We start from the raw sequence: 23,143 nt of genomic DNA, 5'->3' as shown, positions 1-23,143 counted from the left end.
AGAGCAGGCCCTGTATAAGGGGCAGTGTATAAGGGGCAGTGTATAAAAGGCAGTGTATAAGGGGCAGTGTATAAGGGGCAGTGTATAAGAGCAGGCCCTGTATAAGGGGCAGTGTATAAGGGGCAGTGTATAAGAGGCAGTGTATAAGGGGCAGTGTATAAGGGGCAGTGTATAAGGGGCAGTGTATAAGGGGCAGTGTATAAGGGGCAGTGTATAAGAGGCAGTGTATAAGGGGCAGTGTATAAGAGGCAGTGTATAAGAGGCAGTGTATAAGGGGCAGTGTATAAGGGGCAGTGTATAAGGGGCAGTGTATAAGAGGCAGTGTATAAGAGGCAGTGTATAAGGGGCAGTGTATAAGGGGCAGTGTATAAGGGGCAGTGTATAAGAGGCAGTGTATAAGGGGCAGTGTATAAGGGGCAGTGTATAAGGGGCAGTGTATAAGAGGCAGTGTATAAGAGGCAGTGTATAAGGGGCAGTGTATAAGGGGCAGTGTATAAGGGGCAGTGTATAAGAGGCAGTGTATAAGAGGGAGGTTAAGGGCATACAGGTCTGAGGGGAGTGCTGGATATCGTGCAGCCATGACAGAAGCTCAGAGGCCAGTTTGCCAGCTTCAGAGACTCTGGCTGGAGTTTCAAAAGGCCGCATGAATCACTCTCTGTCGGACACACAGGGGAGCGGGCAGCGCCGTTTCTCTCCAGTGAAATAAATCTGTGGAGTCAGAGCATTCCCAGTCTCTTGGGCTGACCTGTCAGTGCACATGTGGAATGTGTGTTGCATTACACACAAGAGGATGCTGTATGGTAGTGACCCCACAGCCTTTAGTTATAGAGATGAAATACAACAACAATACATTCACTGACTCATAGGGTACTTATATTAAGAGTCCATGTGTTATATAGTAACATTCCTGTTATATCCATCTACCATTACACCTTGCCGGTCAGCGGGTCCTGTCTGAGATTTCTTCTCATTGGGGAGTTTTGTTGTTTTTTTAGCTGAAAGCTTACTATTGGGGATTCAGACCTGGTGTTTGCCCTTCTGCTACTCTGTAGAGTCTTCTGTAAAAAGTGCTATGCAAATAAAACGGAATTGAATTGAATAGCAAAACTGCTCAAAGGAAGCATGTGGAGAAAAGCTGGCCCAGGACTGCAGACGGCCATGTTGTGGGAGATACTATACCTCTCTGTAATGGCTGTCAGCTCCATGCTTTTACTCAGGAGTGACTTCTCATACTGCAGAGAGAGGAAGAGGGCATCAAACACAGCTACACACACTGGACAAATCAAAGTATTTTATAGTGTAAGATTGATAGTCTTAAATCTTATATACGATACCTTTTTGCTAAATAAGATAAAAAATATAGCCATATATAAGATATATAAGACAGTTTGATTTATTTAAAAAATGTGCCAATGAAAATTTCACTTGTCAAGAAACATTCGCTTAAAACAAGGTAATATTTTCTACTTAAATAATTTTCTAAATAAGGCCGTCACTTTCAGTGCATACAGTGATTCAGCCAAACCCAATATGGGCTATGGACGATCCAGCTGCAGAAACAGACTCCATGTGAAGCTGTAGTGTGTGTGTCTGTAGTGTATGTGTCTGTCGTGTGTGTGGCTGTAGTGTATGTGTCTGTAGTGTATGTGTCTGTTGTGTGTGTGTCTGTAATGTATGTGTCTGTAGTGCGTGTGTCTGTAGTGTATGTGTCTGTAGTGTGTGTGTCTGTAGTGTATGTGTCTGTAGTGTATGTGTCTGTAGTGTATGTGTCTGTCGTGTATGTGTCTGTAGTGTGTGTGTGTCTGTCGTGTATGTGTCTGTAGTGTGTCTGTAGTGTATGTGTCTGTCGTGTGTGTGGCTGTAGTGTATGTGTCTGTAGTGTATGTGTCTGTTGTGTGTGTGTTTGTAGTGTATGTGTCTGTAGTGCGTGTGTCTGTAGTGTATGTGTCTGTAGTGTGTGTGTCTGTAGTGTATGTGTCTGTCGTGTGTGTGGCTGTAGTGTATGTGTCTGTAGTGTATGTGTCTGTTGTGTGTGTGTCTGTAGTGTATGTGTCTGTAGTGCGTGTGTCTGTAGTGTATGTGTCTGTAGTGTGTGTGTCTGTAGTGTATGTGTCTGTCGTGTGTGTGTCTGTAGTGTATGTGTCTGTCGTGTATGTGTCTGTAGTGTGTGTGTCTGTCGTGTATGTGTCTGTAGTGTGTCTGTAGTGCATGTGTCTGTCGTGTGTGTGTCTGTAGTGTGTGTGTCTGTAGTGTATGTGTTTGTCATGTATGTGTCTGTCGTGTGTGTGGCTGAATGTGACAATGAAGCAGAGATGTTTACACCCCAAAACCAAGTCAGTCTCAACAAGTCTTATATTTAGACTTCAAATTTTATTTTGATAAATTTTTTGGCAAAAAATACTTGCCAGTGGTCAAGCAAACAATAATGAAAAAGTGAATGATCTCTACTTCAGAGGGGGGGAAAAAATAAAATAAATTGCATTACAAGACTAAAAAAAGGCAAGCTTTTCTAAACTGCAATAAAAGCTGCTAGGCTTTTAACATGAATAAGGCAGGCTTTAATGGCAAGGGGCAGATCCAAAACATAGTCAAAAAACAGGCAGGTACATGCAGGGCAGGTACATGCAGGTACATGCAGGGCAGGTACAGGCAGGTACATGCAGGGCAGGTACAGGCAGGTACATGCAGGGCAGGTACAGGCAGGTACATGCAGGGCAGGTACAGGCAGGTACAGGCAGGTACATGCAGGGCAGGTACAGGCAGGTACAGGCAGGTACATGCAGGGCAGGTACAGGCAGGTACATGCAGGTACATGCAGGGCAGGCAGAGTTCAAAAACCAGGAAGTCCAAACAAGCGAAGGTACAAGTGCAAAATCAAAACACAGCCCAAAAACCAGGCAGAGATCAAAATCCCAGAGCAGAGCAGAGCAGAGCTAGACAAAATAACAGGGCACAGGTACGGGGTAGAGGAAGCTAGAACCAGGGTAGGGAACAGAATACAAAAAGACGAACTAGCAACAAGCAAAGGACAGGTTTAAATACACAACTGATTGACAGACAATGAGACACAGGTGAGAGGAATGGCAGAAATTACAGGAAGGAAGTCCATATAAGGAGTGGGGAGGCGGAGACACAAAATGGGACAGCTGAAACAAATGGATCAAGGCAGGAAACAGACTACAGACAGCACAGAGGTAACAAAAGGCAAAAACGCTGGGGACATTTTTTGGACTTGGCTTCAGGACAAAATTGACGTTCAATATTAAATCCTTGTAAAATGTTGTAACCATTAATGTATTTAAATGTATTGATGTAGCGTAGCCCCAGAGACACCACAAGGAACCATGCAAGTACACCATTTGAATAAATCCATATTCCACCCAACACAACGTTGAAGAAAAAGCCCCTGTTGGAGCTTCGGGCTGACGTTACTTGAAGCAGCCTTCAATTACAGAGATTACCTCAATAGCAAAGGACACTTCATCCATAACCACAGAGGCACGGCTTCCTTCAGTTTATTCAGCATTAAACCCTCTCCTGTTCCTCCTGCCAATTACTCAAATGACCTTCTGCGCAACCGTGCAGACGAGAGGCTGGAGCAGGAAGCGGGATAATGATGCGTCTGTAAACATAACGCCCAGGGCCCGCTCTGCGCTGGGAAACCAGGGCCTGCAGCGGCGTGTAACTGAAACATTTTAATGGATAATAAGAGTGGCGAATGATGATTGAACTGTAAAATGAGCTAATTGGGTCCTGGTAGTTAAAAAGAGCTGTTGGGGGAAGGTTGCGATCTTTACGCTTCAACAGGCTCCTGGTACTTCTGGAGAATTTTCCGGACGCACACGGACAGTATTTTTTTTGTTCCATTTCATGGCTTATTGATATCAGAATTTGAATTGCTGAAGAATTATGTAAAATCTGTGAGTCACAATGTTTAATTTAATGGCTCATGAGTTTTTTGCCAAGAGCCTGTATTTAGCACATTAGGGTGACACCCTTGGCACTGCACACGCTACTGGTCTCAGTAACTGAGTAATTCATTATAACAAATGTAGTCTATTGAAATTATTTAATTACATTTCTATTTATTTCCCGCTATCATTGTGCAGGTTTTGAAGGATTAACTTTTAAAGGTGTTTAAAGTGTAGATGGTACTTCAGTACTGTGCCCTAACCCTAACCCTGCTCCAGAGTCACCCGGCCGGGGGAGATGGGCTCATGCTCCCATAGATACCTCACTGTATCACACCTGCTAGAGCCTCACTGTATCACACCTGCTAGAGCCCTCACTGTATCACACCTGCTAGAGCCTCACTGTATCACACCTGCTAGAGCCTCACTGTATCACACCTGCTAGATCCCTCACTGTATCACACCTGCTAGAGCCCTCACTGTATCACACCTGCTAGAGCCTCACTGTATCACACCTGTATCACACCTGCTAGAACCCTCACTGTATCACACCTGCTAGAGCCTCACTGTATCACACCTGCTAGAGCCCTCACTGTATCACACCTGCTAGAGCCCTCACTGTATCACACATGCTAGAGCCCTCACTGTATCACACCTGCTAGAGCCCTCACTGTATCACACCTGCTAGAGCCCTCACTGTATCACACATGCTAGATCCCTCACTGTATCACACCTGCTAGAGCCTCACTGTATCACACCTGCTAGAGCCCTCACTGTATCACACCTGCTAGAGCCTCACTGTATCACACCTGTATCACACCTGCTAGATCCCTCACTGTATCACACCTCACTGTATCACACCTGCTAGAGCCCTCACTGTATCACACATGCTAGATCCCTCACTGTATCACACCTGCTAGAGCCTCACTGTATCACACCTGCTAGAGCCCTCACTGTATCACACCTGCTAGAGCCCTCACTGTATCACACCTGCTAGAGCCCTCACTGTATCACACATGCTAGATCCCTCACTGTATCACACCTGCTAGAGCCTCACTGTATCACACCTGCTAGAGCCCTCACTGTATCACACCTGCTAGAGCCTCACTGTATCACACCTGTATCACACCTGCTAGATCCCTCACTGTATCACACCTCACTGTATCACACCTGCTAGAGCCCTCACTGTATCACACATGCTAGATCCCTCACTGTATCACACCTGCTAGAGCCTCACTGTATCACACCTGCTAGAGCCCTCACTGTATCACACCTGCTAGATCCCTCACTGTATCACACCTGCTAGAGCCTCACTGTATCACACCTGCTAGATCCCTCACTGTATCACACCTCACTGTATCACACCTGCTAGAGCCTCACTGTATCACACCTCACTGTATCACACCTGCTAGAGCCCTCACTGTATCACACCTCACTGTATCACACATGCTAGAGCCCTCACTGTATCACACCTGCTAGAGCCTCACTGTATCACACATGCTAGATCCCTCACTGTATCACACCTGCTAGAGCCTCACTGTATCACACCTGTATCACACCTGCTAGATCCCTCACTGTATCACACCTCACTGTATCACACCTGCTAGATCCCTCACTGTATCACACATGCTAGATCCCTCACTGTATCACACCTGTATCACACCTGCTAGATCCCTCACTGTATCACACCTCACTGTATCACACCTGCTAGATCCCTCACTGTATCACACCTGTATCACACCTGCTAGATCCCTCACTGTGTCACACCTCACTGTATCACACCTGCTAGATCCCTCACTGTATCACACCTGTATCACACCTGCTAGATCCCTCACTGTATCACACCTGTATCACACCTGCTAGATCCCTCACTGTGTCACACCTCACTGTATCACACCTGCTAGATCCCTCACTGTATCACACCTGTATCACACCTGCTAGATCCCTCACTGTGTCACACCTCACTGTATCACACCTGCTAGATCCCTCACTGTATCACACCTCACTGTATCACACCTGTATCACACCTGCTAGATCCCTCACTGTATCACACCTCACTGTATCACACCTGTATCACACCTGCTAGATCCCTCACTGTATCACACCTGTATCACACCTGCTAGATCCCTCACTGTATCACACCTGTATCACACCTGCTAGATCCCTCACTGTATCACACCTCACTGTATCACACCTGTATCACACCTGCTAGATCCCTCACTGTATCACACCTCACTGTATCACACCTGTATCACACCTGCTAGATCCCTCACTGTATCACACCTGTATCACACCTGCTAGAGCCTCACTGTATCACACCTGCTAGAGCCTCACTGTATCACACCTGTATCACACCTGCTAGAGCCCTCACTGTATCACACCTGTATCACACCTCACTGTATCACACCTGCTAGATGATGATGCTGGTTTTTTCACTGAAGAAAGGAGGTGCTAACAGTATGCGTCAGTATTGATCATTCTGCCTTTTTCAGCCTTTTCTGATTTAATATTTAATTTTAGCTTTGTGTCATCAAACCATTAATTCATTTGTTTTAGATAAATTAACATATTGTCAAATAATTGTCATGTTTTGTGTTTGATTGCATATCCTTTGCACAACATGACTTCGTGATGTTTGTGACCCATCAACATCAGAGACTGGATATCTAATTTTCAGGTTGTCCTACAGGCAATACTAATACTTTTTGCATGGATGGATCCCTATGTGAATAGGGGGGTGGGACTACTGTAGATTCAGCAAATTATGCTGATACAGTATGGAACACATTTGCTGGGAAAATGGTTTTAAGTCATCAAGGGTCGAAGGTATCAAATGAGCCTCAAATCATGATCAGTAGATATGTGAAGTATAAATAAATCATGATAATGCTGGCAGATGTAGTAGATGCAGATGCAGTAGATACCACAATAATTGTTTCTCCTGACAAATACTTCACATATCTACTGCTATCTAGTAGCAGCATGGTGGTTTCAGGCTGGCTTGGTACCATGGGCTCTTCATGACTTAAAGCCATTTGGCCAACAACTGTTCCATGCTAGTCCCACCCCAAGAAATAAGAGAGAAAATAAGATATTAAATCAGAAAAGGGTAAGATGATTCCAAATGTTGTTTGGGGGTGTATGCCAGCAGATATAATCTGCTCCCCAGGGGAAAGAAGAGTTTTTTCCACGTTGTCAACACACACAACACACACAACACATAACACACATAACACAGCACACAGCACACAGAACACACACAACAGACGTAACACACACAACACACATATCACACATACCACACATATCACACACACACACAATACACAGCACACACACAATACACACACAACACATAGCACACACACACTACACACACAACACACAGCACACAGAACACATATAACAAGGGAGAGAGAGCACACCACACACTGAGGTACACTGACACTATTTACACACAGCTGGATATGCACTGAAACAGCTCAGCGTAAGCACTGCTCAGTACAACGACACGGTTTACACTGGGAACTGAATCTGAACCCATGAACTGCAAGCCCAGATCACCTCCATTATGCAGCACTGCCACTGAATGTGAACTCTATCTATTCCCAATATTGTATAACAATCATTCTACAAGATATAGTATACTATTACTAATGATCAGCTTTAAAATATAGAAAACATTGCAACTATCTGCAACTCTTACTAGATTAATGAGACACCCTGAGAAACATCCGTAACTATCAATTCTGGGCCTGGATATTGTTTCCTTCCATAACTATGTAATTGGACCACTTATTGCATTAAATCACAGCAGAATGCATTGTGTATGCCCAGGACCACATTTTTGGTTCCCAGTTCATTCCTATAAAATTATAGTGCAGATTGCCAACACAAAATCTCTTTCTTCCTGGAAACATTATTTTGAAGTAATTTGTTGAGGACAGGAAAGGTTTTAGAACATTATGCCAGTTAAAATGCAATTGAGTTATCGATGGTCATTCAAGAACTTGTCATTTATAACCAGAAAGATAGCAATAGTCAACGAATCCATGATTTCAGAACATTGTGAAAAAGATAAGGGCTGGTAACAGCAGTGTTCTTACACAACATAAGGGCCAGATGTACGGAGCCTTTTGCTATGATTTTCAGGCGCACACATGACGCATTCTGCCCAGGAAACATGTCTTATGTATCAAACTGGTGCACGGGCCGGACCGCAGTATGCGTGTGATCTAGGCAAGTTAAGGAGCAGAACCTCCTGCAGTTAAGGAGCAGAACCTCGTGTAGTTAAGGAGCAGAACCTCCTGCAGTTAAGGAGCAGAACCTCGTGTAGTTAAGGAGCAGAACCTCCTGCAGTTAAGGAGCAGAACCTTGTGTAGTTAAGGAGCAGAACCTCCTGCAGTTAAGGAGCAGAACCTCGTGTAGTTAAGGAACAGAACCTCCCGTAGTTAAGGAGCAGAACCTCCTGCAGTTATGGAGCAGAACCTCCTGTAGTTAAGGAACTGAACACCAAATGGCAACGTTCCTCAACATTCCCCAATGTTCCATTACATTTACATTACATTAATGGCATTTGGCAGACGCTCTTATCATTAATGACGCTCTTATCCGCACACTTGAGTAGGGCCATGCTTATTGTGGTGACACGGGGGATTTGTTAGCCGGGTGGTAAGAGGTTACAGGCGTCTCTCTCTCCCTCTTACCTGCTGCAGTTCCGCGGTGGAGCAGCGGGAGGCGCTGTGCTCCTGTATGAGCGAGTGCACGTGGCAGTTGGCTCGTACAGCAGCGCTGTGCAGTCGCTGCCAGCGGCCCTTCTCCAAGCGCTGGAACATCTTCCCCAGCTCAGAGCTCACGATGAACGCCCTCTTCAGCAGGGTCTGCAGGCCCCCGCCCGCCCCGCCCCCGGCCCCGCCCCCCGGGTCCCCGGCCACGCCCACGATCAGCTCCCCCTGCATGTCCTCGTCCCCGCCGATGGGCTTGGCCTGCAGGATGCACATGCACTCCACCTCCGTCATGTGACGCAGGTCCTCCATCCAGCGCTGCACAGAGTCCATCTGGATCACATGCTTCCTGTGGAGACAGGAAACGGACACAGCCTCAGCTGGGGTCACAGGTCAAAGTCAAAGTTATAAAATAGTGTAAGTAGAGTAAACTTTCATTCAACATGTGCTATAAATGGGCAATAGTCTACAATCACACCCAATCACCTACCTGCAACCACAGTCACCCCCTGCCTGAGTAATTCTGTCTCTACTTTAATTTGGTTTGTTTTTTATCAGGAAGTAGGAAGCAGCTGCTGCTGGGGATGCCTTCCAGGAGTGCCTGTGAATCAATATGTCAGAGGTCAACCCATAGCGGATCAATAGATGCAATAAAGAGAGGAGTCATCTTCGTCTCAGCCGCAGAGTTTCGGTGGGAGGACGAGGGGTTAATGCCACTCGGGCTGGGAAATCAAACACGGCTCTGTGGAGACGCAGAGCAGGGTGTTTAATGAGCATCTCCTGGCCCTCAGGGGCCTCCAGCCCCGTCACTGCACAGAGCCGCTCAGATCTATATTAGCAGCAGAACCATCTCCTCTGGGTTCAGCCCCGTCAAATAACCCTCAATCCATCGCTCTCTCCTCACAGCACTGACCCTCCCCTGCCCACCCAATCAACAACAGCCGGGCAAACCGTGGGTCTGATGACATCAGCATTGGGGGAACCTGACGACGGCAAGCGAACATTTTGAAAGCGAAATGCAGCGAATTTCAGTGAAATATCAGCTCAGTTCTCTGCATGACCTCTGGGAGTGGTGGCATTTATGTGGAGCAACGGTCAACAATTCCATCTCCAGTCCCCAGTGGAGCAGAGATGTCCGTGTTTGTACTCTGTCATAACAGCGTATCTGCAGTATTTATAACCAACAGAGATGGGCATAGACCCTTTTTAGCCGCTATCTCTGAGTTTTGGCTTTCAGATGGAGCAGGTCAGACACGTCACCACTGCTGGGTGGACACAGAGTCCGCACCCTGTACACCAGCAGCCTTGACCACATCACCTTCTCCCAAGCCTCCTCTGGATCATCCAGGTGTTCTTTGGCAAACTTCAGACGGGCCTGTGCATGTGCCTTCTTCAGCAGAGGAACCTTGCGTGCGCAGCAGGATTTTAGTCCTTCACGGTGTAGTGTGTCACTGATGGTTCTCTTTGTGACTGTGGTCCCAACTTCCTTCAGGTCATTAACAAGCTCCTCCTGTGTAGTACTGGGCTGATCCCTGACCTTTCTCATGATCACTGATATCCCACGAGGCGAGATCTTGCGTGGAGCCCCAGACCGAGGGAGATTGCCGGTGACTTTGTGTTTCTTCCATTTTCTAATAATTGCTCCAACAGTTGTTAACTTCTTACCAAGCTGCTTGCTTATTTTCTTGTAGCCCATCCCAGCCTTGTGCAGGTCTACAATTTTGTCCCTGATGTCCTTAGGTGGGCAAGACAATCTGATTGATTGTGTGGACAGGTGTCTTTTATACAGCTACATAACGATGTAACGATTGACACAGGTGTTTTGGGTAATGAGTTGAGATTAGGAGTGCTTCTTAATGGAAAACTAACTGGTCTGTGGGAGCCAGATTATAGCTGATTGGTAGGGGATCAAATACTTATTTCATGCAAAAATCCGATAATACATTTATAAAATGTATATGATGTTGTTATTGTGGATTATTTTGTGATATTCTGTCTCTCAATGTTAAAATGATTAAAATTCTACACAGTTCCATTCTTTGTAAGTGGGCAAACCTACAAAATCAGCAAGGGTTCAAATAATTATTGCTCCCACTGTACATTAAAAAAATTGTGGGGGTGTGGGTGTGATCACTCCAATTGTGCTCAACCTTTGTGCAAATGTTCTTTATATATCCAATAGATAACATGCAAAACATTAGCCTCATTGGATTTGTCATTCTTGGGTTTGTGTCACATTTGGAGCATCATATCTTTAGCATTAAAGCAGGAAAATAATTGGCAATGTGTACTTTCACATACACTTCTGTCCACTTTCAGATGATGAATTTTCATAATACTGCTCAGAACATAAGTTATGGTCTTGCCATTTAGCGTTCTCTTAAATATTTGATGGATTACGACATCAGCACCACTTGGTGTATGACTTCCAAACTTCTCAGACGAACATACATTTTAGTTCAGAACAGCCACAAGCAAGTCAAATATTTTTTTCTTTTTTATTATATATAATGCCAAAAGTTGCGTCTGGGCATTGGATCTACGAAGTTGGGTCTGGCCAGAAAATGACCAAAAAGTCTTATATTCAACAATATAGATGGTAAGTAGAAAGTTTCCAATCAAAATGAAAATTTTCATTTTGTTGTTCTTCAAAGAGGCATCAAAGGCCTACTTACATACAAACAGTTGAGTTGATACAATAATGCCTTTGCATGTTTTGATCAGTTCAAACAGGACCTACATTTACAAGAACATGTACATATACGCAAGTCACATCAGAAATCCCTGTTTTAAGTTCCAATATCTCTAGAATGACAAATCCAGGAAGGCTAATGTCCTCTAGTGCATGGGTGTCAAACTGAATTCCCAGGGGGCCGCAGTGTCTACGGGTTTTTGTGGTTTCCTTTCAATCAGCTGCCAATTAAGGCCAATCAAGGCCTTGAGAATAAGACGTGTGGATACTTTAACCAATCAATGACTTGAATGAACCCAGAACACCCCAAAAACCATCAGACACTCCAGGACTGGAGTTTGACACCTGTCCTCTAGTGAATATATAAACATTTACATTAGAAAATTGGAGTTGTCTCGGGTTGATTTGTCACAGAATGACCCTGGATCGATTGAATTTGACATTAACTGTAGTACAGATCATACAGATCAAACACAATAGAGCAGAAACACAGAGTGACCATGCCCACCCCCCCAACCCTAACCCTAACCCCACCCCCCCAACCCTAACCGTAACCCCACCCCTCCTAACCCTAACCCCATCCCCCCTAACCCTAACCCCAACTCCCCAACCCTAACCCTAACCCCACCCCCCCTACCCTAACCCCACCCCCCCTACCCTAATCCTAACCCCAACCCCCCTAACTCTAACCCCACCCCCCTAACCCTAACCCCATCCCCCCTAACCCTAACCCCAACCCCCCAACCCTAACCCTAACCCCAGCCCCCCTACCCTAACCCTAACCCCACCCCCCCTAACTCCAACCCCACCCCCCTAACCCTAACACCATCCCCCCTGGGGAGAAGCAGGCAAAAGGCCAGGTCTCAGGTGAGACAGGAGGGGGAAAGTCGCTCTGTTCCTCTTACAGAGGTATGACACACTTGTCGCCACAGACGCAGGGGATAATGGCCTCTGCATTATTCATGAGGGCAGCTGGGGTCAGTGGGGTCAAACACCAATCCCACTATCCTCCCCTGCGCACTGAGCTGAGAAATATCAGCTCATCACAACAAGCAGGCTCGAGTGCACTTCTCTAACGAGGGGGGGAGGAAGCCAATTACTCTTCAGTAATTGAGACACTAAACGTAAAAAAGAATGAGCAGGACCAAAATAAAAAAAATCATAAATTAAATTGATGACGGGATATGGAGCATTTATAGTGTATTCTACAATAATACAATTATTGAAGACGCCTATTTTCCATTTTAACTCCTCCTTTTCAGTTGCCAACATATGCGTGATTTTTCCATCATTTTCAATGCACTAAAAAAATAGTATTAGATTTTTCCCAAAACATTGCAATATAACTGTGCCTCTGATCTGAGACACAGTTGGTAGGCCGAGGCAAGTGTGATATTAATCTCTAATCTATCAGCACTGCGTAATATTAATCTCTAATCTATCAGCACTGCGTAATATTAATCTCTAATCTATCAGCACTGCGTGATATTAATCTCTAATCTATCAGCACTGCGTGATATTAATCTCTAATCTATCAGCACTGCATAATATTAATCTCTAATCTATCAGCACTGTGTGATATTAATCTCTAATCTATCAGCACTGCGTGATATTAATCTCTAATCTATCAGCACTGTGTGATATTAATCTCTAATCTATCAGCACTGCGTGATATTAATCTCTAATCTATCAGCACTGTGTGATATTAATCTCTAATCTATCAGCACTGCGTGATATTAATCTCTAATCTATCAGCACTGTGATATTAATCTCTAATCTATCAGCACTGTGTGATATTAATCTCTAATCTATCAGCACTGCGTGATATTAATCTCTAATCTATCAGCACTGTGTGATATTAATCTCTAATCTATCAGCACTGCGTAATATTAATCTCTAATCTATCAGCACTGCGTGATATTAATCTCTAATCTATCAGCACTGCGTGATATTAATCTCTAATCTATCAGCACTGCGTGATATTAATCTCTAATCTATCAGCACTGTGTGATATTAATCTCTAATCTATCAGCACTGCGTGATATTAATCTCTAATCTGTCAGCACTGTGATATTAATCTCTAATCTATCAGCACTGTGTGATATTAATCTCTAATCTATCAGCACTGTGTGATATTAATCTCTAATCTATCAGCACTGCGTGATATTAATCTCTAATCTATCAGCACTGCGTGATATTAATCTCTAATCTATCAGCACTGCGTGATATTAATCTCTAATCTATCAGCACTGTGATATTAATCTCTAATCTATCAGCACTGCGTGATATTAATCTCTAATCTATCAGCACTGCGTGATATTCATCTCTAATCTATCAGCACTGCATGATATTAATCTCTAATCTATCAGCACTGTGATATTAATCTCTAATCTATCAGCACTGTGGTTACTGCGCTGTAAGACTCTCTTCAGTAATGGGGCTCATTGAATACATAAACAATAAAGTAATAATAAGTAAAATAAACTCCAAAATACTAGGGATGATAATATCTACATCCCAGCGAACAGAAAAGCGCAGCAGTCAGTAAAGCAGGCTGTGAATTCCTCGGGTGCGCTGAGGAGTTACGGAAAGCAGAGTCGCACTAGAGACGCGCAAACAAACAGCACTACTTCACCAGATCCGCGATTCATAGACCCGCAGGGCGGAGAAACCCACTGCTCCGATCAGCGACCCTCCACGTTCTCTGAAACACCCAAACTTTTTCAGGAGAATTCTAATGTACTGATGCATTCATACTTAGTGCCTTCATAAACAACTTCATAAACAACTCCGTTCAACAAATAGTTCACAAACATTCAGTCTCAGTACTGACAACTGAAAACTACTGTTTTGTGCCAAAAACAATTAACACTTCAAACCAATTAACACTGCAAAATAATCAGTTAAGATATCGGCTACCTCTGGATTTCTCATTCTGACGGTGTTGTAAACGATACGGCCATGATCGATGCGGTTTCACATTCTTCTTCGAATGACAGTTCATTCACCATAATTCCATCAACATCAAGACGGGTCTAATTTGAGGTACTGTATATATTCATATAGCTGAATTTTTTGTATGACCAGTAATCACGAATTAGGTCTACTAATATAGATACATTCAGTGCAAAATTATAGCACTCGAATGAACTGCATGTAAGCAGCAAAACAGCAATATACGCCATTAGTATTTCACATTTACACTTGACAGGAGAAGATAAGTTCGGCAACCACATTCAGAATTCACTCTAAAACACAATAGAAATAAAAACATCCAGTAAGTAACGTCCAATTCAGTAGCCTATCGATTTCAACAAGTGAACACTGTAAATCCTTTATTTCGATGGTATTGAATATTTCATACCTTTGGCAATAAAATGGCAGACGTCGTAATGCAATCACACAATTGTACCCTACTCTTATAGCGCAAGTGCCATAAACTGAGGTTAATTGATGGTTAAAATGAGACCGCACTGAATGTATTGATACGGTCCCAGAAGAGGGCACTGTTTGCCATTTTAATTATACGGAAAACTCCATGATTTATGTCATAACAAATACATGCGCTCCATATCTTCAGCTTAACCGAATAATATGGTGGTGTTTATTTAGTCCTCTTCATGGTGTCTCTACAGTAGGTTGTCTGTAGGCAGAGGCAGTATGAGTGATTTACACTCTTCCGCAAGCACCAGCTCGCCACATCGCGCTCATATGCGTGTCACAAACTCTGCAGAGCCGGAATCTGCCAGTCTGAAAATAGCTCGCGCACGCAGCCGATTGGAAAGCTTGACTCACTCTGCTACAGGAACCCAACTCCCAAATTAAGAAGAGATCAATTTCAAAAGAAAAGATGGCATGATCGAACTACTTATCCTTGTTATCGCAGCTAAATGTGTTCCACACACAGAGCCCCGCCTGGATAATAAACATGGTACTCCCTTCTATTTATGTACGAGACACACAATGACATCATGTAAGTACTATAGGAGAAAAAGGAGAAGAAACAAATAAAAACAGTTGAGTACAAAAATATGTGCTGGGTTTTAGTGGTGCTGTATTTAGTGGTGATGTTGTTTTGCTGCGTGTAGCGTCTCAGTGGGGATGTGAGACAGACTCAAGCCCTCGGAGACGGTGAGCCTGGCTACACAGCGCACACCTGTCTCCGTTCAGGCGCGGCAGGTGCGTTCCGCTCGGCGCTAATTGTTCTTTAGCTGTGCAGGGGGGCGGGTTGATGAAATAATGATTTGTCATTCAAGAGTAAAATAATTCTCAACTCAAAGCTGAATGAGTAAAATAACTGCAGACCGTGAGGCCTGAGGTGAAAGAGCTTCCAACTGTGGTCAGTGCTGCATTTATACAGCGCTTTTATCCAAAGCACTTTACAATTAATGCCTCTCATTCATCCGCACACAGTCACACACACGCACACACACACACACATACACACACACACACAACAGTCACAGGGGAACATCTCTAAAGACAGACACTTCCATCTCTCACACGCTCCTGGGAAGAACTGGCCCGATCAATAACACGTCTAACATCTTCCTCTACAGAGAGAAAGAGGGGCTTTGGTTTATAAAGTTAGAGGGGTACAGAGGGACTCCCAAAGTTCTCCCAAAACAAAAATGTGTCTATTTTCCATGACTCTGAAGTCCCATCAACCAGATCAAAAAGCAAACTCAGAAACCCACCCAAACATCTGAGCCCCACCCCCACATTACCCAGCCCCACCCCCACATTACCACCCTCACCCCCACCCCCACATTACCCAGAAATGAGCCGTGTTTGGAAGCATATATAAGTGCATCACGGCCCTGTGCGGTATTTAATCCATTTAATTCTGAATGAGCAGGGAGTCGTGGGAACAGGGAGTCTGTAATCAGTTTGAGTGTCCGTTTCATTTACCATAAACAAGCGTATCAGACACACAAACCAACCCAGAAAAATGCAGCACCAGGACACACAAACCAACCCAAATTCAGCAGCAGGACTCTGTAAATGACATCGGGCTGTGGACCGATCAGGTCCAGCAGCTTTAGGGTCATCTCCAGACTCCGGACTGAACGGACGGGGCAGGGGTTTTTGCGGCACTATTTAAGGCACATTAGATATCAGTCTCATAAGCTGTTCTGTCCCCCCTTACTCAAAATGTGACCCCTTCCCAGCTCAAAGCCTCACCTCACCATTCTCAAAATCTCTCCCCTCCCAACTCAAATGCTAACTTACTGATATAGTGCCTCTCTCTCTCTCAAACACACACACACAGATGCTCACAAACGCAAGCACACACACCCACACAGCTAGCCCAGGAATGTGTACTGTGACGTGCACTGATAGCCCTGTTAATGTATAAGGATCATAATGAACAGACCTGAATAAGTGCCTTGTGTTACACAGACCCACACAGTGTAGCTACTGTTTAACAGTACATAAAGAATATGCTGAAAAATGCATGCAAGCGGAAATATTTAACCATTAATATGCTTATGCAATAGGCTGGAACAGATTCATTTTAAAGTGGTAATTTTACGCAGAAGTTGAGTCTTATTTAGTAATTGCATTCCCATTCCTAATGTACCCTCTGTTTTTTGCTTCTGTTTGAACTGGAAAGACAATGCAATCTCCCATTTACAGACCCTGCATATCTCCCATTTACAGACCCTGCAATGTCCCATTTGCAGACCCCGCAACCTCCCATTTGCAGACCCCGCAACCTCCCATTTACAGACCCTGCAACATCCCATTTACAGACCCCGCAATGTCCCATTTACAGACCCTAAAACCTCCCGATTACAGACCCTGCAAGCTCCCAATTACAGACCCTAAAACCTCCCGATTACAGACCCTGCAAGCTCCCAATTACAGACCCTGCAACCCGTTTTCAGCCTATTGAATGATGGTATCTTTAGTATTATCTTCGGATATGAAATGTGCTATATAAATAAACTTGCCTTGCCTAGTATATTTCCACTGGTGAGCTAGCCCAGGATAGCTACTGTAGCTAACACAGTGAATGGCTCCTACAATCAGGGGCCAGGGGAGTGTGTGGTCGATCAGCCAAGCAAAATACTAGCAGAAGAATGTGTATTAAACAGGAGACGGCAGTCTGGAATAAATGTGCGAAAGGTGCAGAACAGATGGAAGGCTTCTGCCTTCAGTCTCACTGTCTCTGTTTATTTTTAGTAGTGCACAATGGCAGGACAACTGAACAGTAATTCAGCACACTGCCAGGGGCCCACAGCTCTGTTAAACTTTGCACATTACAGAGAAAACATGAAAGTGAGAGAGCAGCCAAATTCCCTGTTGCACCTCAGTGAGATTTTACAATGTAACAGTTAGGGGTGCATGTTCTCACTCAATGAGGAAGTGTCCCTGAGCAAGACACCTAACCCCCAAATGCTCCTGACGAGCTGGTTGGTACCTTGCATGGCAGCCAATCGCTGTTGGTGTGTGAGTGTGTGTGTGAATGGGTGAATGAGAAGCATCAATTGTACAGTGCTTTGGATAAAGGCCCTATATAAATGCCAACCATTTACCATTTACCAAGTAAGCTACCATTCAGAGCTAGGAAGAATAGATATATTTCAGTTTTTGCTTAATCTGTGTTCTTATACAGATTCTATATGTATACAAACCATTTATTAAAACATGCCTGTAACACAGGATTAAATAAAAATCGGGGTGCTCATTCAGTTAGCCTAAGTGCTACCACAATCCTCAGTGAAATTACCTGCCAAATATTCAAGGACACCAGTCACCACTGACCACCATTATTGCCATTTTTACGAAGCTAGTGACCCAAAATACTCAGTACAGTGCCTGGAAAGGGAGCTTGTATTTCCTGGTTTCCTACAGATCTACCAGGTTCAGCCATCGCTAGAGTTTCCACTGGTTTATCAGCATCGCCACCAGACCTGGATCAATACATAATCGTTTTGGATTCAAATATATTTCTACACTTTACTGAGCTTGTCTGGTGAATGTCTGGAACCTAGGAAATACTCTCAAACAGTGCAAACCCTACCTTGATTGACTAAAATGCACCAGGCAAAATCTATCAAGCACAGAAAAGTATTTGAATCCAAAGCAATTTCATATTTGACCCATGTATGATATCCACACAAGGTGGGTGTACGTACCTTACAGCAGGGCAACAGTACTATAGGGCTATGAGACTGACATGATCAATGATAATACCAAGTCAAAGTCATAACAGCTAGCAGTGGATTCCAGCAGCCCAGTCCCCTTTCACAAACACACTACGCACCCTGTCCCACATTACTGTGGCTGTGGAGCTAACCTTAGGTTAGGGTTAGGGTTAGCCTAACCTAACCTTCGGGGAGGGCAGGGGGGTAAAAGCAAAATGGAGGCCATTTCTCCTTACCTCTGAGGGGAGGATATAGCAGAGTTATGTCTGCTGGTCTGCGGCGTTGTCATTTTCTCTGCATCCACACAGCTTTACCATAGCACCTGCAATACAACACACACCTTATTACACTATACACACACACACCTTATTACACTATACACACACACCTTATTACACTACACACACACCTTATTACACTATACACACACCTTATTACACTATACACACACACTTTATTACACTATACACACACACACCTTATTACACTATACACACACTTTATTACACTACACACACCTTATTACACTATACACACACTTTATTACACTACACACACCTTATTACACTATACACACACTCCTTATTACACTATACACACACCTTATTACACTATACACACACACACCTTATTACACTACACACACACCTTATTACACTACACACACACTTTATTACACTACACACACCTTATTACACTATACACACACCTTACTATAAACATATAGCTTTACCATAGCACCTGCAATACAACACACACCTTATTACACTATACACACACACATCTTATTACAGTATACATACACCTTATACACACTACACACACAGCTTTACAATGGCACATAGAATACAACACACACCTTCTTACACTATACTCTCACACACATTGTCTACATTCCATCATCTTCCTTCAGGAATTAATAATCCAAAAGGCTGAGTACAGCGGGGTGCAAAAATGTGGGCACCCCTGGTCTAAATGTCTGTTACAATGAAGCTGTATGTGATCGAAAGCAAAACTGAACTCCAAAGAGCTGAACAAGAGACCTTTCTGCACATTTTAAAGCAAGATTGTCTTTTATTTTCATTTTTTATTGTGTAGAAATTATTTTAAAAAACAGAAAAGGGCCCAGTGCAAAAATTCCATTTTGGGAATGCCTTCTAAATTCCCTTGTGCAAGGCCCTTAACTCTGCATTGCTCCAGGGGAGGATTGTCTCCTTCTTAGTCAAATCAACTGTCTGTCACTCTGGATAAGAGCATCAGCCAAATGCCATTAATGTACTGTAATGCAAAATTAATTGTAAAAGGTTTTTTAACCAGAGGTGCCCACATTTCTTCATGCTATACTGCAACACAGAATCTACTTACACCTTCTCCTTTCATTCATTTACTACTCCAGGAATTCAGTTTCAATAAACGAAATTTTAAATGGCTGCCCGAGTGCGTCCAGAAGGCCTGAGCAATAATATTTATTATCCTCTAATTTATTGGCCATTCGGCTCTTTAACAAACAAAAGGCCTGACGCTTTAAATTGCTTGCACCTATATTCAGCCCTCTGTACTGATGGAGCCGGTTTAGATCATTCCGTTTTTAAATCTGAGAGACAGAGAGGGAGCTACGCATTCTAATCCATTTAGCTAATCACATCATGCCCGGAAGAAACGACGAGGCCACCGGTTACTGTAAACCGCTCAATTACAGACTAGAGACACCTTCCCACTGCCGGGTGGGGCGTCTAACCACATTTCTGCTATTTTATTAAATGCTTTGAACGCCTTGCGAAAACAGTATTGGAGGAGTGGTGTGATCATTACACATAGCATATTATAGAGAATATTGATTTGAGCAAGTTCACGCTAGAAATATCCACAGGAGGCGTCCGAAATGCGGCGTAGGTAAACGCTCCGTCTGCCCCCGCACCGCGGCGTCTCCGCTCGGCCATCAGCTCCACAAAGCCCCATGTCACTTGTTTCTACGCCGCCATAGATCGACACCCACACCCCGCCTTTGGTGCGGGTCTCACGCTCCGGTCATTGTATAATTGGCCGGCCGGCGGCACAGCGGGAAGCGCGTTGGCAGCGGGGCGGGACCCCGTGTAGGATGTGGCTGACATGCGCTGGGGTCCCGCTGCTGGGGTAACCGGCTAACGGCCGGAAGCTCAAATCTGTGGGGAAGCCCGCTGCTTGGCAATGCACATTCACTCTCCTCATATGCGGAGTCATAAACAATCACAAACACAAGAGAACCCGCGCAGAAATCTGTGCAACCTATAGCTTTCATATACTGCCAGTTTAAAGTGAAAGCCAATTTATCTCTTAAAATAAATGTATCTTAGAATTTACATTGGACTAGATTACCTTTATTAAAATGTAAGCTTACGACTCAATTTGTCTTGTATAAGCGGTCAGTGATATTGCGTAAGCACATACCACATTAGTATCTCTTAATTACACGGTTGCATTAATGTATATTAGTGAGGTCTGGGCATGCTGCAGGTTTGGCACTATCGCGCGAATAAATCAGGAAAATGTACTTATGTTCTCTTAGACTGTTAAGTGGCTCTGAGTACGAGCCTGGGCTAAATGAGTAATGCATTTAAACCCGGGCTGAATGCACAGGGCCTTGCTGCAATACATTATAATCAGTAATGGGACACTTTAGCACAGCGCGTGAAACGGGAAGAATCGCAGGCGCGAGGAATAGCCCTCTCTAAATGACACCCCACAGAATTACCATATTAACTGAGGTGAGAAATGCAATGTGTCCAATCGGGCAATTCGGTAATAACGACCATGGAAAGTGTTCAAGTCAAGTGCTATCCAGCAAGATTCCCAATGATCTACGTTCCCCAATGATCTACGTTCCCCAAAAGAGCTTTTAATGAAAACAGTATGAAATGACACCCATCAGAATATTTTTAGAACATAAAGGATAGGAATGGAAATTTTTACTCAGTTATTAATGACAACTGTGTGATGCACACATATTATTCACTGGCAGTCCCAAGCAGATGTGAAGTTATTTTCAATTATTTTTATTTAGTGTTATTTACAGGATATCATCTGGCTTCGTGTTTTTGTGCCCCTTTGCAGTTGAATGAGTTGGAAGTGTAGCGTTCCAGAGTCTCTCAGGACACAGAATCCCCGCCAGAATGCGGAGTGTTCGAGGCGCAGACAAAAAGACGTTTGTTTGACTCGTGTCACATGCAGGGTAGAATAACAGCCGGCGAATGTAGGTGCGTATGATACCATGTGAAGTTGCTGTGGGCGCCAGGCTTGAGTTGAAAGCAGCGTGTGTCGTTTCCGTGGCGATTGAACCGCGACCGTATCCGGTTTACCCGCGGTCCTGCAGGAGCTGTACTAGGGCCAGGCATGCACATTCAGGCATTGAGCAGCCTACACGCAGTCTGGTCTGTTCTGCGTTCGTTTTCCCCTGAAATGCGTTTATGTAGCTATACAGCTCAATGCAAAAAACATAAAAATAAGTCAATCGCAATATGTATTAAATGTCTATAATAATAAAATAATCTTAGACTTAATGTCGTATTTCTATGAATTGTGTGCTAAATAAGACAAAAATATTGCAAATGGGGTGAGAAAATTTAACCTGTCAAGGAACATTAGCAAGCATACCGTACACACAATGCTAGTGCGTGTGCTGACAGAGGAAACTACAGTTTGGACAGAAAACAATCAGATAAAATAGAAAAGCGATGGAGCCACAGGCTCTGGCTGAACTGGCTGCGTGAGTCTCAGCCCCCCAACACCACCGTGAGTCTCAGCCCCCCAACACCACCGTGAGTCTCAGCCCCCCAACACCACCGTGAGTCTCAGCCCCCCAACACCACCGTGAGTCTCAGCCCCCCAACAGCACCGTGAGTCTCAGCCCCCCAACACCACCGTGAGTCTCAGCACCTCAACACCACCGTGAGTCTCAGCACCCCAACACCTCCGTGAGTCTCAGCACCTCAACACTAGCGTGAGTCTCAGCCCCCCAACACCACCGTGAGTCTCAGCCCCCCAACACCACCGTGAGTCTCAGCACCTCAACACTAGCGTGAGTCTCAGCCCCCCAACACCACCGTGAGTCTCAGCACCTCAACACCACCGTGAGTCTCAGCCCCTCAACACCACCGTGAGTCTCAGCACCTCAACACCACCGTGAGTCTCAGCCCCTCAACACCACCGTGAGTCTCAGCCCCCCAACACCACCGTGAGTCTCAGCCCCCCAACACCACCGTGAGTCTCAGCCCCCCAACACCACCGTGAGTCTCAGCCCCCCAACACCACCGTGAGTCTCAGCACCTCAACACCACCGTGAGTCTCAGCCCCCCAACACCACCGTGAGTCTCAGCCCCCCAACACCACCGTGAGTCTCAGCCCCCCAACACCACCGTGAGTCTCAGCACCTCAACACCACCGTGAGTCTCAGCACCTCAACACCACCGTGAGTCTCAGCCCCCCAACACCACCGTGAGTCTCAGCACCTCAACACCACCGTGAGTCTCTGCCCCCCAACACCACCGTGAGTCTCAGCCCCCCAACACCACCGTGAGTCTCAGCACCTCAACACCACCATGAGTCTCAGCACCTCAACACCAGTGTGAGTCTCAGCCCCTCAACACCACCGTGAGTCTCAGCACCTCAACACCAGCGTGAGTATCA

General features: G+C 44.7%; 1 protein-coding gene across 1 annotated transcript in view; it reads right to left on the bottom strand.

Annotated features, from left to right (window-relative positions):
• Window positions 1-23,143, bottom strand: part of LOC133111846 (protein inscuteable homolog) — a gene marked incomplete at its 3' end in the record, with an annotated part of 62,108 nt that overhangs the window by 23,476 nt on the left and 15,489 nt on the right. The window contains exons 2-4 of the mRNA XM_061222470.1: window positions 18,718-18,803; window positions 8,618-8,984; window positions 1,180-1,232 (exon numbers count right to left, since the gene is read on the bottom strand). Coding sequence (XP_061078454.1) covers window positions 1,180-1,232; window positions 8,618-8,984; window positions 18,718-18,770 — 473 coding nt within the window. The remainder of the gene's footprint in view (window positions 1-1,179; window positions 1,233-8,617; window positions 8,985-18,717; window positions 18,804-23,143) is intronic.

The sequence above is a fragment of the Conger conger genome, chromosome 15, assembly GCF_963514075.1.
Source record: "Conger conger chromosome 15, fConCon1.1, whole genome shotgun sequence".
NCBI lineage: Eukaryota > Metazoa > Chordata > Actinopteri > Anguilliformes > Congridae > Conger > Conger conger.
Note: the sequence above shows the minus strand (reverse complement) of the source record. Positions and strands in the feature narration are given on the sequence as shown.